We start from the raw sequence: 16753 nt of genomic DNA, 5'->3' as shown, positions 1-16753 counted from the left end.
TCAATTGTTTCGATGAATAATTAACAAGATAATAATGGAAAAGAGAACATGAATGATCAGCTATTGTCCAGAAAAAGTTTTGTCCTGAACAGCTCGATTCAAAGCAAATGAAATGTTCCTTTCACACTCATCAAAGAAATTAAAGGAGGAGAAAAGGGCACGTCGATCATGCATGTTCATTTATTATTCCTAATGGTGAAAAAATGAGTTGGGCTCCAATCATTTTAGTTGGATTCCAAATTTCCAATCATAAACGTGTTTGGATGTGATTAGTCCATAATTTATAATCAAATTACACCTAAGGAAAATGATCAAACCTTTTATTTTACTTAATTTTTTTCTGTCCTGTCATGGCAATTTTATCTTCGTAAGTATGTGAGTCAGCTACTCAGCTTCCCTTATTTCTGCACTGAAAAAGAAGGGTGTTTTGTTTTTCCTCTTTCAATACTCAATCATCTTCTAAATATGCAAAAACCCAGATCAGTTTTCTGCAATTTATTGGTAATATGGGATTGGCCGCAACAAAAAAAAAAAAAAACTTACAATTTTTAGATAGAAATGTTCGGTTTTTATACTTGGAAAAGATTCTTAATTAAAGGAGAAAAACAATATCTTAAGAAATTACAAATTACAAATAGGAAGTGTGAGAAAAGTTATAAGGAAATGACTAAATTATTCATGTTTTGATTAGGAAATTCTGAAAAATCACGTTTTAATCATTAATAGTATAAAAAACTAATATTTTAATGATTAAAATATTAAACATTAACTATTGTATGATAACGTTTGACTCAGTTTGATTTTGGTTATCTAACAAATGAATTGGTACGAACATATCACATTACCAAAGTCAATTGATTTGAAAATTCATATCAAACAATTGTTAATTAATATTTATAATGATCAGGTGAAAAAATCAATAATTTTATAAATATTAAAAACTAAAACATATTTTTTTAGAATGGAGTGAAAAAAATAAAAATTCTCAAAAAATTAAGTAACAAAATATGTAATTTATCTAAAAAAATAATAAAGGATGAATTATCTATTGAGATATTTTATCTTCATTCATAGGTGACGACAGCCTAGCCATGGGTAGTTGAAGTTCCATAGTTAGTGACCAAATTAAAGGCTCTCTACATTGGAATTGCTGTTGCTGCCGGCACTTAAATTTACACGGTTACCGAACCTTAGCACTTGGGACTTGAATTTCATCCAAAAATCTTATCCTATAATCTTGATTGTAGGGACATCAGTGATTACTTTATAATCAGATACATTATGTTACTCGATTAGAATAAATAATTAAAATTAAAATATTTTATAATTGAGTTCTAATAAGATGTGGAGAATAAAACTACTACACATTAAGGGGTAAGAGTAAGGTTATAGTGATTTTAAGAATTATTATTCAAATTTGATTATAAATAATGATTTTTAATATTAAATTTTAGTTTTATGTATATTATTTTTATTTATAAATTCTTTACAATTAATGTATTACTTACTAAAATTCATTAATTGTTCTAATTATGATTTTAAATCTTGATTTTATTTTAATAATTATGTTTTAACTTCAATTTAATAATTTTGTTTTCAATAATAAAATGGGTAAAATTTGATTTTCAATAAATTTTAATTAATTATTTAATGAGAATAAGAATTTAAAGTGGTATCTAGATACATGTTCAAATAATAATTGAAAAACCTACTCAAATTTTTTAAATACATTCATAAAATACATGCATGATGACAAGGTCGAACATAAAATCTAAACAGGTCTACTTACTGAGAACGTGCCATATAAGGTTCTATGGTCGTAGACTTAATGGCATTATGTATACTTGAGACATATTAACATATAAAACAAGGGAATAATTGATCGATTGGATCGATCCGAAGAACGCAAGGATCAAAGGAAAACATTTCTCTGAAGTAGATAGGGAAGCAAGGAAAGAAGCCGCAAACTGATCATTCTCGGATATAATTAATCTTGATGTTGCCGACCGTAACAAGACCCTTCCCTCTTCGAGGCACCAAAGTCACCACAATATTATCATCACCTTCAACATCCAAATCCTCCAGCAAATCTGATATTGCCAAAGAAAAACTTGTCTCCAACTTCTTGGCGTGCTTATGGTTATGAGGAATATTGGTAAAGCTCCCTGCAAACTCTGCATCTTCTGGTCCACTAGGTGCCTCGTCATCCTCATCGTTAATGTACACATCAAATTTCACTGAAGCATCCCTCTCTAACTGAATGCTTTCTAGCACCAATACTTCTTCTTCTTCTTCTTTTTCACGTTTACTCCTCGATTTTCTTGGCCTTGGAATCTCAATGCTCAATGTTTTGTCTAAAACTATCGGGAATGCATTGCGTATAATGTTTTTGTTCTTTATTTCGGCTGCCATTGCATGACCATGACCCCTTCCTCCTTTCTTGCCAAGCTTTCGAGTAACTGGCTTAGTTAGACGCCATGGCATTTCAACTGGTTCATAATCGTATCCCAAAGTTTTATTGTCAAGGCAATCACGAACCTTAGCACGAACAAGATTCGCATTCTCATCGTAAAAATAAAACGTGGCATTAAGCCGTTCTGCGTCATTGAAATTATTTTGCCCCAAGGTCTTCTCCCAAACCGACCACATTCGGTCAACATTGGCGTGAAGACCGTAGAACATCACATCTCTGCCTGAGGAATAGAAATTTCCCATGTCTTCCTCATATTCTTGTTTCTGGTCTTCAACCCACATGCGAATCGCGGTATAACAACCAGCCTCGATGGAACCCGCTCCTGGAATGGGTTTATCACCAGCACGGTACACCTTTCCATGGAAAAGAGAAGCGGTCTTTGCACCAGACACCATTTGCCTGTACATGACCTTGAGATTACTTAGTACTAGCTCTTTGTCTGTTATCTCTTTATCAGTGCCATTGTAATCAAGATCAACCAGTTTTGGTGGCTGATGGCTAACATTGCGCTTGTCATCGTAGAGTAGAGATTGAGGGTTTACATATATGGCAGGTATAGACATGCCTGCAGGGGCATCCCAGTTCCAAAATGGCATGGCGAAATCTGGGTCACCAATCAACTTGCCCAAAATCCTTTCATAGAAATAAAGATACAGCCTATGAAATGGGAAAAAGAGCGATGAGAAATGGATTTGAAGATCTTGATCCGGGAAACCTACTTGATCATAAGCTCCGTTGCAATAGGCACGATAAACATTTGCCTGTTGCATGAAACTACGTGGATCATCAGGAGGAAGATCTTTCATGAGATTCACGGCCTTGGTAAATTCAGCTACGTAGTCAGCATCAACTAAATGTGCAGGACGCCTATAACGTAGCTTGGAAAATGAAGGTAGTTTGAAATCTACGATCTTTGTCGTTGTTGGTGGGCTGCTATAGGTAGTCTCATTCGTTTTTCTGGAACTAGGAGTAGGGTTTTGGTTCCCATAATTCGCGGCTTTGCATGACACTACTTTATTAGGGACGGAGTAGTGAGGCTTTTTTATCTTCTCATTTAAAGAAAGTTGAGATGTTTTTGGAAAGAAGGAAGTCTGAATGGATAAGCTGGGGACAATGATGGGTTTGACGATAAAAGGACAGGAAAAGCCATGGCTGGATTTTAGTGGTACTACAGCTTTGATGAATATGGAAACACTTTGGCATGGCATTTATAGTGAATTCAATGGAGTTTGGATCCTTCGTCACTAATAATGTGCACTTATTTTCTCAACCACTTGACGGATTAAGTTGACGAAGCAGGGCCACCGGTTGTCCTTTGTTAAAATGGCAAAATTGATTTTCTCTACGTGGAACATATGGATAACTTTTTTTAAAATTTTGATAAAGAATCAGGATCAAGTGGGATCCAATTACAGATTTCTGGTTGAGTCACATATATATATATATACAGTACTCTCTTTCCATATTAGTAAAGATGATTCATATACCTTCAGACTTACCAAATGAAAGGTCTTTCTTTGTTCCTGTGTCAATACTCAATCATCCTCAAAACATGCAAAAACCCATACCTATTTGCAGCTATTTATTGGTAAAACAAGGTTGCCCATAACAAAAATAACTTAAAATTTTCACATGGATATGATCAACTTTTAAACCCAGAAAAGATTCTTAAAGGAGGAAAGCAATGTTCCAATAAATTACCAACTACAAATTAAGTAATAGGAGTTACGAGAAGTCATAAAGACATGAGTATATTACCCATTTGGTTACTTAAATTTTTTTAAAAATATCGTTTTGATTACTTAATATTTATAAAAATAAAAACTTTTGTCGCTTTGTCTAATATGTGTTGTGTGGTGCTAAGTTAAACTGTTGAGACGTTGCTGGCATTTAATGTCCTGTTCTGGAGTGGTGCACGTTGAAGGTCATATTTTACACTGGATCGTAGACAACAGGTTGCTGGTAGGTTCTGTGGCAGATTTTGTGCTGTCTTCGCTACGTGGTGCCCTTTCCATGTAACAATTGTACAGTTTGCCATTGAAATGAATGTGGCTTTCACTTCAATGGATCTTGGTCCATTTTGGTATCATGTCAGATGAGCTGTATAGACGTTGCAGATAAGATAAGATTGAAAATGTCATGTCAGACGGACAATTATTACTTGCAATAATTGAGTAATCCAAACAAGTTTTATAAATATTAATAATCAAAATTTTATTTTTTTAAAGTTGATTGATTAAAACAAAAGATTTTGAAAAACTAAGCGATCAAAGCATTATTTATCTTAAAAAGTTATAAAGAAAGGATGCCAATTGCATTCGTAAGTGAAAAACCCTATTAAACATGATGAAGTTTTTGATGGAATAATCTATATCTCCCTTCATAGCTGATAACAATTGTATAAAAAAAATTACAATAAAACGATAAAATTGTACAAAAGAAAAAACATAAACTGATAAATATGAAACTTCGAATTTAGTCGAGAGATAATGTATTCAAATTTACACATACTAATAATAATGGTAAATGTGTGTTTAAAAGTAAATGATAACCAAAAGAAAATGTATGAATAAATAAATATTTTATTTTATAGACAAGCAAACAAGTCTTTAAAGAAGAAGAAAATCAATTAACAAATGGATCAACATATCTATATGTATAACATTAATTCCCCTCCTGCCATTACCACACGATAAAAAATCATCAAGTAACGTGTACGGCCTGAGCAATATTTATGGGTAGCAATCAATGTGGTCGTTGTAGGGTTGGTTTCCAAAATAATGGCTCTCTACGTTGAAATTTAGTGTCGATGCCGACGCTTAAATTTAGACACTTACCTACCTTACTCCTTGAGAATTAAATTTCATCCAAAAAGAAGAAAAGACAAAAAAAGAAATACATTTCGTAACAGATTTCAATGGATATTTTATAATCGATTACTTGTATTCCTCGATTTAATTAAATAAATTTAAAATATCTTATCTTCGGATTCATGTAAGGTTTGGATAGTAAAATTATTATTTATCACGGATTCGAGAAAAATTTGAATAGTGGTTTTAACATATCCATTATTTAAATTTAATTCTAAATAATGAGTTTTAATATTAAATGTTAGTTGTATTTATATATATTAACTTTTGTTTACAAATTTCTTATAATTAATGTATTGCTCACTAAAATTTATTAATCATTCTAAAAAGACGACTTTAAATTTTAATTAATTTTTTATTAAGTAATTTTAATTTATTAATTTAATTTTTATTAATAATATATTTAAATAATTCTAAATTTATTTTAATTGGGTATTAAATGAGTAGTGTTTATGATACTCGGATATAGATTCTCAAGGTAATTTAAAATTTTAATTAAATATTTATAAGATTTGAATATTTTATAAAAAATAAGATTTAAATTAAGATATTTAAAAATGTAGAAGATATCTTATTTATTGACATCTCATCTTCGAACATGTGTATTTTCCATTTAGTTCCAGGGTTTCAAAGGCCTTCATAATTTTGATCTTCCTCTATCCGGAATTTTACGTTAAATTTTTGCAGATAAATTTAAAATAAACTGACCTAAAATGATGTAATCATTTTATTTATATATATATAAAGAGCTAGCCTACATACTATTGCAGAAGAAAAAAAACTCACCTGATGTAAACTAGGGGCTTTTGGGCTTGAACCACCAGCTCCACACCTTGGACCCAAACTCTCAAATCAGATTTTAAGCTTAGCTCTTTTTGGGCTAATTGTCATAACTTGCGAGTCTGAGAATCTGACCGCTAGACGCGATGCGAAAATTCAAAAAAACTAAGAGTCGTCATCAATCTTTTTTACTAGGTGCGATTGGCCACCTATTGACTCGATTCTAATCGATGAAACCTTAAATTAACTTTAAGCCCACCGAGAAAAACCTTAAACTGGTCTACAGTTTTCTAGATCTAGGCTCGAAAGTATGGTTACACCCGGGGAAGAATTAACACCCCTAGGACGCCCGTTCCATGAACGGTACCATTCTTAAATTATCCTATTAGACTTTAATTTTTAAGTTCGCTATATTTCCTTAGGTATTGTTCACTTGTTTTATCTCCTATTCAACCTAAAATGGAATGCAAATGTGAGACAAGATGAAATGTATGGCGTGAGATAAAAATATGTCGGACGAATAACTTTTTATCGAGGATATTTTCTCGGATCCACCCATTATACTGGTGGGATTCAGGGTATTCTCTCACTTAGAGAATTATCCGAGAAATTCGTATTCGTAAATTCAACGAATAATTCCCGTCATCGAGGTTATTGTACGTTTTTCTTTAAAAATAATGTTTTCATGCATAATGAACCTAATACGAGTCAAAGCCTTTTATTAAAGATATTTCTCGAGCCCGCCCATCATACTGGTGGGACCCGAGGATACCTTTTCACCTAAGGAACTTTTCGAAAAATATCCGCCTTCGCAAGATCCTTGAAAGATCCCATCATCGGGGCTTAAACTCGAAAACAAAAATATTTATATGCGATGATATGATGCAATATATATATACTATGCTAATACAATTATCTATTTTTGGTCATTTATTAATATTTAATTATTTTTTTATTTTTTATTATCATATTTTTTCTATTTTTTCTTATTATTATTTTTTTATAAGCAACATTTTATTCAAACCTAATGCCTAAAGTTTTATACCTATGTTTAATTTCATTTTTTTACTTTCTATTTTATTTCTTTTACATAACATTTTATTAATCTATAGTTTATACCACTAGATATTTAATGTTTAATTTTTAAATTATTTATTGTTTTGAAATTTCCTTGTTGATAGTTTATACTGATTGTCTATTTATTTAATGNCTTCCTATTCATTCATCATTTTTTATTTTTTTATTTATATATATATATATTATATTATTTGTTTGTTTATTTATTATTTTATTGAGTAATTTTTGTATAGTCAAATTCTTTATTTATTAAGAATTTCAGAATCTTGAAATCGAGGCCCTCCCATCGTACTGGCGGAGCCTTGATTCGAATTTCGAACCTAGGGAATATGGACCTGAGATTGCGACTTCTCGCGTTCCGACCGACCATCCCATCATCGGTTTTGATTAATTATTTTTGGTATTCTTCTCTTAACTAAATATATCATCACCATAATATTTTATTTATAGATTCTTTTTCTATTTGTGTGCATACTCTATTTAGCAAAAACTCTTACTTATAAACTAAATAATCATCTAAGCTTATATGTATATATATTATGTATCCATACATACATTTTCTTACTTGGATCTAATTTTACTATAAAACATTTAATATATTTACATGACTAACTTAAACATATTCCTATAATTTCCTAACCATTTACTATATTTATTATTTCATATACGTATATATTTTGAACTCCCTAAAATTTACTATCTATTATACTAAAGACTTTCACATTTTTTCTTCCATATATTTCATATTTCTTATGTATATAATTCAAAAAAATAATAACACTATCATGAATAACAAATAATAAAAAAAATATCATTTCCCATCATCAACAGTTCAAGCCCAAATCACTATTCAGTGAGCACATCCATTACCTATTGGGTTGAAACTAACCCACAGCTCAAAGTGGGTTTAAGCGCCGTTGGGCTTTGGCTCCCCTCTGATCTGGCCTGGGTCCAAACAACTTATCCTAAACACACATTCTGGAGCACCAAACGGTGTCGTTCCACAGCTTTTAAGCCACCTGATCCTACCATCTCGAAACGGTGCCGTTTTACCTCTACCTACCCTATATAATCCCTCTTTTTTTGGCCTTTCCCCATTTTCTCCACTCATTTCTCTCTCTAAAGGTAGATGCTCTGCCTTCTCTCTAAAAAAAATCAAACCTTTCATTCTCTCTTTTCTTTCTCATTGGCGCCGACTTGGGGACTTCTTCCCCTCTCCATTCTCTTTCCTTTCGTCGGCCTTTTTCCTTGACACCGATCGAGTTTCTCCCCTCTCTTCCTTGCGCCGACAGCTAGTGGGGCTTCCTGCCGTCGTTGGCAACGAGACTCGAATGATCGGATCTACCTCATTTTCCTTTCTTTGGCGCTGATTACTCTCTTCTCTCTCTCTCTTTGCTTTGTCGGCTTTCCTCCTTGGCACCGATCGGGTTTCTCCCTAGTCGACAATCGTCCGAGCCCTAACTCTCTCTCTCTACCTACTCCCCAGTCAGCGGCATTCTCACTACACACATTTTTTGTATTTTTTGGGTATTGTTTGGTATATTTTTTTTTTATTTTTCTGTGGTTGATTTTGGCTATTAAAAGAGTAAAGAAGATTTGGTTGTGGTATTCGGCTACTAGAGGCTAGGATTTTTTTTGATTGCTTGTTTTTTTGCTTGCAGGTTCCTCCCGATTGCTACAGTGCCCCCTCCCGTTTATACCCGGTTCTTAGCCTTTGGAGGGGGCACGCTCCACTACTCTGCCAGACGAGAGTTTTTCATGTCTGGCACTGTAGTGGTGGTAGTACGAGTACTGGCAGGGGTGTTCATGCCCTGCCAGTACCCTTTTTTTTTAATTATTTATATATTTTATTTATTTTTTAGTGTCTACATCAATCTAAGGAAAAAGACCTGCTCCATACTTTCTTGAGACTTGGCAAGCTTCAAAATGATAGAAGCTCAATTAGTTTGAGGCCTTGCTTATTTAAACCCTTAAGTGCAGTACTGCTCTTTCTTGTTGTGATAAAACAATGCAAAAATACAATTGTAATTCACTTTGTACTTATATTATATTACCCATTAAGGATCTTTATGGAATTCTATGTTTCATGCACCTAATATATAAATATTAGGATGATATCCATTGATCACAAGTTAAGATTTCAACAATCTCACGTTTCCCTTCTTATCTTATAACCTTGATTTTAGGGGCTTTAATGGGTATTTTATAATCAAATAACTACATTACTTAACCTCGATGAAATATTTAAGATTAAAATACTCTATAATCGAGTTCAAATAAAATTCAAATAGTAAAATTACTATTCGTCAAGAGGTCCGAGTAAGGTTCAGATCTTGGCCTTAGGACCACTACTGGAACTCGATTACAAATAACGATTTTTAAAATTAAATTTTAGTTATATATATTATTTTATAAATTTTTTATAATCAATATAATACTTATTATAATTCCTTAATTTGTCTTAAATATGATTTGAAATTTTGATTTATTTTATTATAAACTAACTGATTTATTAATTTAATTTTCATTAATAAAATACATAAAAATTGATTTTTAATTAATTTTAATCAGTTATTTAATGGGTATAGGAATTTAATGAGTAATATCTAGAATATTCAAGTACGCTTTTAAATAATAATTAAGAAATTTATTTTTAAAATCCATGCACAACATACATACATGAGAAGGCCAACATAAAATCTAAATAGGTCTCCTCACAAATAACATGCCATATAAGGTTCTATCACTTCTATGGTCATAGACTTAATGGCCTTATTTATACTTAGACACATACTAATACATAAAACAAGGGAACAAGTGATCGATTGGATCGATCTGACGAACACAAGGATAAAAGGAACACATTTCCCCAAAGAAGCTAGGGAAGCAAAGGAAACAAAGGAAACAACAAACCGATCATTCTCGGATATAGTCAACCTTGATGTTGCCGACCGAAACCAGACCCTTCCCTTCTCGAGGCACCAAAGTCACCACAATATTATCATCACCTTCAACATCCAAATCCTCCAACACATCTGATATTGCCAAAGAAAAAGTTGTGTTCAATTTCTTCGCATGGGTATGGCTATGAGGAATATTGGTAAAGCTCCCTGCAAACTCTGCATCTTCCGGTCCACTAGGTGCCTCATCATCCTCGTCGTTAATGTAAATATCAAATTTCACTGCAGCTTGTGTCGCTAATTGAATGCCTTCTAGCACCAGTACTTCTTCGTCTTCTTCTTTTTCACGTTTACTCCTCGATTTCCTTGGCCTTGGAATCTCAATGCTCACTGTTTTGTCTAAAACGATCGGGAATGCATTGCGTACAACGTTTTTGCTCTTTATTTCGGCTGCCATTGCACTACCACGAGCCTTTCCTCCTTTCTTGGCAAACTTTCGAGCAGTTGGCTTAGTTTTAAGCCACGGAATGTCGACTGGTTGATAATCGTATCCCAAATTTTTACTGTCAACGCAATCACGAACCTTAACACGAACAAGATTCGCATTCTCATCGTAAAAAACAAACGAGGCGTCAAGCCAATCTGTGTCACTGAAATCATTTCGCTTCGTTCCTGGTAATGTCTTCCAAATCGACCACATTCGGTCAACATTGCCGTGATGAGCGTAGAACACCGGGTCTCTGCCTGCGGAATAGAAATTTCCCATGTCTTCATTATAGGTTTGTCTCGGGTCTCCAACCCACCTGTGAATCGCGGTATGACAACCGAGCTCGACGGAACCCCCTCCTGGACTGCCGGCATCACCAGCACGGTACGGCTTTCCATGGAAAAGAGTAGCGGTTGTTGCATTAGACACCATCTGCTTGTACATGAGCTTGAGATTAATTGCTATTTGCTCTGCGTCTGTTATATCTTTATCAGTGCCATTGTAATCAAGATCAGCCAGTTTTGGTGGCTGATGGTTAACATTGCGTTTGTCATCATAAAGTGGAGACTGAGGGTTTACATATATGGCTGGTATAGGCATGCCTGCAGGGGCATCCCAGTTCCAAAATGGCATGACGAAATCTGGGTCACCAATCAACTTGCCCAAAATCCTTTCATAGAAATAAAGATACCACCTATGGAATGGGAAAAAGAGCCATGAGAAATGAACTTGAAGATCTTGATCGGGGAAACCTACTTGATCATAAGCTCCGTTGCAATAGGCACAATGAACATATGCTTGTTGCATGAAACTACGTGGATCATCAGAAGGAAGCTCTTTCATGAGATTCATGGCCTTGGTAAATTTAGCTAAGTAGTCAGCATCAACTAAATGTGCGGGAGGCCTATAACGTAGCTTGGAAAATGAAGGTGGTTTGTAATCTGTGATCGTTGTCGTTGTTGGTGGGCAGCAATAGGTAGTCTCACCCGTAGTTTCAGATATTACTGCATTGCCGCAAAGGGTCAGGTCAGGGGCGGCTATGGGTGCTGCCAATGCAAATGGGTCATTGGCAAGGTTGGTTGCACCGTAGAGACCTCCTAACCCAATCAGGAGATCCCTTCTATCAAACCTGTTGAGAGCAGAGTCTCCTTTGCTGTTGGAACTAGGAGTAGGGTTTTGGTTCCCATTATTCGTGGCTCTGCATGACACTACGTTATTAGGGACGGAGTAGTAAGGCTTTTTGGTCTTCTTATTTAAGGAAAGTTGAGATGTTTTTGGAAAGAATGAAGTTTGAATGGACGAGCTGGGGATAGTTGGGCTTGACGACTGAAGGACAAGGGGAGCCATAGTTGGATTTTGGTGGTGCTACAGCTTTGATGAAGATGAAGCCACTTTTGCATGGAATTTATAGTGAATTCAATGGTGTTTGGATTCTTCGTCATTATCAATATGCATTTATATTCTCAACCACTTGACGGCTTAAATTGACATAACAGGGCCAGCATTTGTCCTTGCTAGGATGTCAAATAAGATTTTCTCCACGTGGAACAGATGAACAAGTTTCGTAAATTTCTGAGAAAGAATCAGGGTAAAGTGGGATCTAATTACAGATTTCAGGTCTGAGTCAATATATACAGTATTCTCTTTGTATATTAGTAAAGAAGATTAAATCAAGGCTCATATATTTTCACACTTACAAAATGAAAGGTCTTCCTTTTTCACTTTCTCAATACTCCATCATCCTCAAAACATGCAAAAAGTCAGATCTATTTTCAGTTATTTATTGGTAAAACAAGGTTGGCCATAACAAAAATAACTTAAAATTTTTACATGGAAATGATCAACTTTTAAGCCCAATAAAAGAGAAAAGCAATGTTCTGATAAATTACCAACTACAAATTACGTAATAGGAATTAATTATGAGGGAAGTCATTAAGATTTGAGTAAATTACCCATTTGATTACTTAATTTTTTGAAAAATATTGTTTTGATTACTTAATATCTACAAATATTTAAATTTTGGCCACTCATCCCTTAGAAGGTAAAGGTTGTCTAATGCGTCTTATGTGTTTGTTGTAGTGCTAAGTTAAACTGTTGAGTGTGGTTGCTGGCATTTAATGTCCTGTTCTCAGTACGATGCAAGTTGAAGGCCATATTTTATATTTTTAGGTTGCTGGCATTTAATGTCTTATTCTTAGTGGAGGGCACTCATATTTTACAGTCTGGTAGATATCACGAATTTACGTTTTTAATTTAAAAGATATATTTCATAATTAAAGAAAAATTTATATTTATATATTTAAGATTCATTTCATTTTTTATTGTTGTGAGATTCATAACAATTTAACCCATTTAATTATGCAATACCTTCATTGCATTGATTTTTACTCATAAAGTAATGTTTTTGTTGCATTGGTTCTTTATTCATAAAGGAGAAAGACCCTTACATGGGTTTAAGTTTATTTCGACTCTTGTATCTCTAATGAGATTTCACATCAGTGAAAATTTAAATTTATTTTAATATTACTTATCATATACTTACGTTTTCAATTAAAAAGATATACATGATAAATGGAAGGATGTCTATATTTATACATTTAAGATCCATCTCATTTTTTATTCATGTAAAATATATGACAATAAACAACAAGTTGTTGGTAATGTCAGGTGTGCGGCAGATTATTAATTGTGCTTCATGGATTACTTTTTACAGGGTTTCAACTTTGGAACCTACTAGGGTAACAATTATATAGCTTCTTGTTGAAATAAATAAAGATGCCCTTTGTAAAAAAAAAAAAGTGATTTTCACTCCTATCAATTTCGGTCATGTGATAGATAAGCTGATATGGACGTTTTAGAAAAGATTAATTCACCTGAAATATCATGTCAGAAGAACGTTGACTTGAATAATTGAGTTATCAAAACAATAACTTTTATAATATTAATAAATCAAAATGTAAAATTTTTAGAGTTGATCAAAACAAAAACTTTTAAAAAATTAAGTGATCACCAAAACATAATTTATTCTGAAAAATTATAAAGAAAAGATGTCAATTAATTACATTAAGTGGAAAAAGAAGATCATTAGCAACCATTCTTAAGCAAAAAACCCTATTAAACATGATGTAGTATTGGATTGAATTTTCTATCTCCGTTCATAGATGGTCACAATTGCACCAAAAAATGTAGTAAAACGATAAAATTACACCCAAAAACATAATTAAAGTGATAAATATGAAACCTCCAATTTAATAGAGTGATAAATTTGGCCAATTCTCCTTACACACATGAACGATAATGGTAAGTATTTTAAAAGCAAATGTGACTATGTGAGTCCATAATGTACTCAAATTTACACATACTACTAATACTGGTAAATGTGTATTTAAAAGTAAATGATAACAAAAAGAAAAATATATGTATAAGTAAAAATATTATTATATAAACAAGCAAACAATTCTTTCAAGAAGAAGAAAATCAATTAACAAATAGATCAACAAATCAGTATACATATATAACATTTCCCTCCTGGCTCCTAAGAGAATGCTTGCTTTGATTTTATCCTTTGAGCAAATACATTGATTTATCGAGCATTAATACCCGAAAACAAATATCTAAGTAACATGTACAGCCTGAGCAATATTAATGGGTAGCAATCAATGGGGTAGTTCCAGAGTTGGTTGCCAAAATAAAGGCTCTCTACGTTGAAATTTACTGTCCCTGCCGACACTCCAAATTTAGACACTTACCTAACCTTAGCCCTTGAGACTTAAATTGCATCCAAAAAAAAAAAGAAATATATTTGTAAAAGATTTCAATGGGTACTTTATAATGAGTTATTTGTATTCCTCAATTAAATTAAATAAAATTAAGATACTTTATACTCAAATTCTTGTACAGTTTAGACAGTAAAATTACTATCCATCATGAAATCGAGTAGGGTTTGAGTAATGATCTTTTACTATATAGATTATAAATAATGAGTTTTAATATTAAAATTTAGTTATATCTATTGATTTTTATTTATAAATTTCTTATAATTAATGTAATATTCATTAAAATTTATTAATTATTCAAAATACAACTTTAAATTTAATTTTTTTCTTAACTAATTTTAATTTATTAATTTAATTTTATTAATAATATATAAAAATAATTTTAAATTTATTTTAATAAAGTATTATACAAGTAGTGTTTATGATATTCAGATACAGATTTAATTAAGAATTCAAAATTTTAATTTAACATTTATAAAATTTGAGTACCCCATTAAATAATATAATTTGGAATATCATGATGGAAACATTGTATATTTTCCATTTAGTTCAAAGGGTTGAAAGGGCTAGGCAACAGCCTACTGCAGAAGAAGAAAAACTCACCTGATGTAAACCAGGGGCTTTTGGGATTGAACCACCAGCTCCACACCTTGGACCCTATTTTGAGCCCAGGCACCCAAACTCCCCAGCCAGACTTGAAAGCCTAGCCCCTTCTGGGCCTATCCAAGGACAAAGGACCTGCTCCATACTTTGTTGAGATGGGGAGAAAAGTTGGAAAGCATCAAAGTGATAAAACGCTCAACTAATTCGAGGTCTTACTTATATAAAACCTTATATATGTGCAGTACAGCTCTTTCTTTTCGTAACGAAACCAAATGCAAAGTACATTTTGCAGTACACTCTGTACTTATATTGTATTACCCATGAAGGATCTTTATTGACTTCAATGTCCTATGCACCTAATATAAATATTTGGATGATCATATCCACTGATCACAAGTTGGGATTTCACCATTCTCTTCTTTGTCTTCCTATCTTGTAACTTTGCTTTTATGTTTGCAACTTTGCATAGCTTGATAGCTTTCTAATGTTGTTCTTATGCTCTGATCTCTCTTATTTTGAAACAATCCCGACCTACTTTACCTTAGGATATATTTGTTCAGTTTTACAGTTTTACTACTGAACTAAATTGTCGGCAATGCTCTTACAGCCAAGAGCTTTTCAAGGAGCAGTCTGTATTAATACTCTTGAGGTTATTCATTTTTACCCCTATATCAGCAGGTGAAGCCTATATCAGCAGGTGATGAGTACCACTTCCTTTTTCTTTTCCTTTTTTAATATAAAAGGACCATTACTTCTTTTTTTTATTATTATTATTATTGCTTTTAGAAGATAGGATTTGGCCACTGGGGACCACTTCCTTTATAAGCTAGTGCAAAGCATACTCTTATTGCCTATGCTTGATTGATTAATTAGGATAGTGAATGAGCACTTGGCTTGGCTTTCCGAATAAGGAAGCATCAAAAGGGATCCAATCTTGCCCAAAAGTAGACTTTTCAAGACCATCCCTTAAATCCCAGGCAATCAAAGTCGTTCGTATGTGGCTTTGCATGATACTACTTTAGGTCCATAATTGTTGCAAACGATTAAACTGAAGTAGTATCCTGCAAAGTCACAAACGATGACCACATACCCAACACTTATTTCAGGAGAAAAAAGGGGTTGAACTAGTTATTTAGCAAGTCTAATTTCAGGGATCATTAAGCTTAGAAAGCCGACCAAGAGTTCTTTTCACCCTACCCCCACCCCCCCTCCCCCCCTCAAGTTCTACTTCTTTATTGCTAGAATAGATAGAACTAGTCACAGCCCACCTTGGTTTCCAGCTTCCCCCAATTTAGGCCCTTGATAGCCCAAGTCCTTTATGCCGGAATCATCCATTTCAATCTTTCTTTTCCTTGGTTTTGAAGATTTTTCTCTGGTTCTAACTTCTACATCTATGCCAAGTATTCCACACACACATGTCAATTGGTAATTAAAAGCATATACTATCATATATCTGACTATGTTCTTACTTTGTACTCATCCTTAAAATTAATTTAAGATTAATGTCAAAAGTTTGTACATGATATGAATTCTATTCGTTTCATTGATTAAATATTGAAAGACCGCATAGCTTTCTATCCAATCAGAGAGTAGCTTTGGGTGTTTTGAGTGCCATATGCCAAGGCAATCACACATAATATATAATTAATTTGCACTAAGTACATCAGGATGTGCCCCTCTTTGAATCATTGAACGACCAGTAGGTAGCCAAAGAAAGTTAGGTAAGGATTGAATGTTGCTTAACCAAATAAGATTTGAAAGTTATAGGAGAACTAGCCATAACCCAT

General features: G+C 33.2%; 2 protein-coding genes across 2 annotated transcripts; both read right to left on the bottom strand.

Moving 5' to 3' along the window:
• LOC18596897 (polyphenol oxidase I, chloroplastic) lies at nt 1699-3681 on the bottom strand. Its single transcript, XM_007025642.2, has 2 exons — nt 3428-3681; nt 1699-3394 (listed from the first exon to the last, which is right to left on the bottom strand). Exons 1-2 carry the CDS (start codon nt 3679-3681, stop codon nt 1972-1974), a joined length of 1677 nt encoding a protein of 558 aa, XP_007025704.2. The 3' UTR covers nt 1699-1971.
• On the bottom strand, nt 9877-11982 carry LOC18596896 (polyphenol oxidase I, chloroplastic). The gene has a single exon (XM_018123224.1). The coding sequence runs from the start codon at nt 11932-11934 to the stop codon at nt 10117-10119; it is 1818 nt and encodes a 605-aa protein (XP_017978713.1). The 5' UTR covers nt 11935-11982; the 3' UTR covers nt 9877-10116.

Source organism: Theobroma cacao, chromosome 6 (assembly GCF_000208745.1).
Source record: "Theobroma cacao cultivar B97-61/B2 chromosome 6, Criollo_cocoa_genome_V2, whole genome shotgun sequence".
Taxonomy (NCBI): domain Eukaryota; kingdom Viridiplantae; phylum Streptophyta; class Magnoliopsida; order Malvales; family Malvaceae; genus Theobroma; species Theobroma cacao.
This window is presented reverse-complemented; position numbering and strand designations above follow the sequence as displayed.

Bases quoted from the DNA above. Each gene is read 5' to 3' on its own strand.
- LOC18596896 (XM_018123224.1), bottom strand. From the start codon at position 11,934: ATGGCTCCCCTTGTCCTTCAGTCGTCAAGCCCAACTATCCCCAGCTCG.
- LOC18596897 (XM_007025642.2), bottom strand. From the start codon at position 3,681: ATGCCATGCCAAAGTGTTTCCATATTCATCAAAGCTGTAGTACCACTA. The intron at 3,395-3,427 runs AACGAATGAGAC...CAGCCCACCAAC, and splicing joins CCTACTCCTAGTTCCAGAAA to AACGACAAAGATCGTAGATT.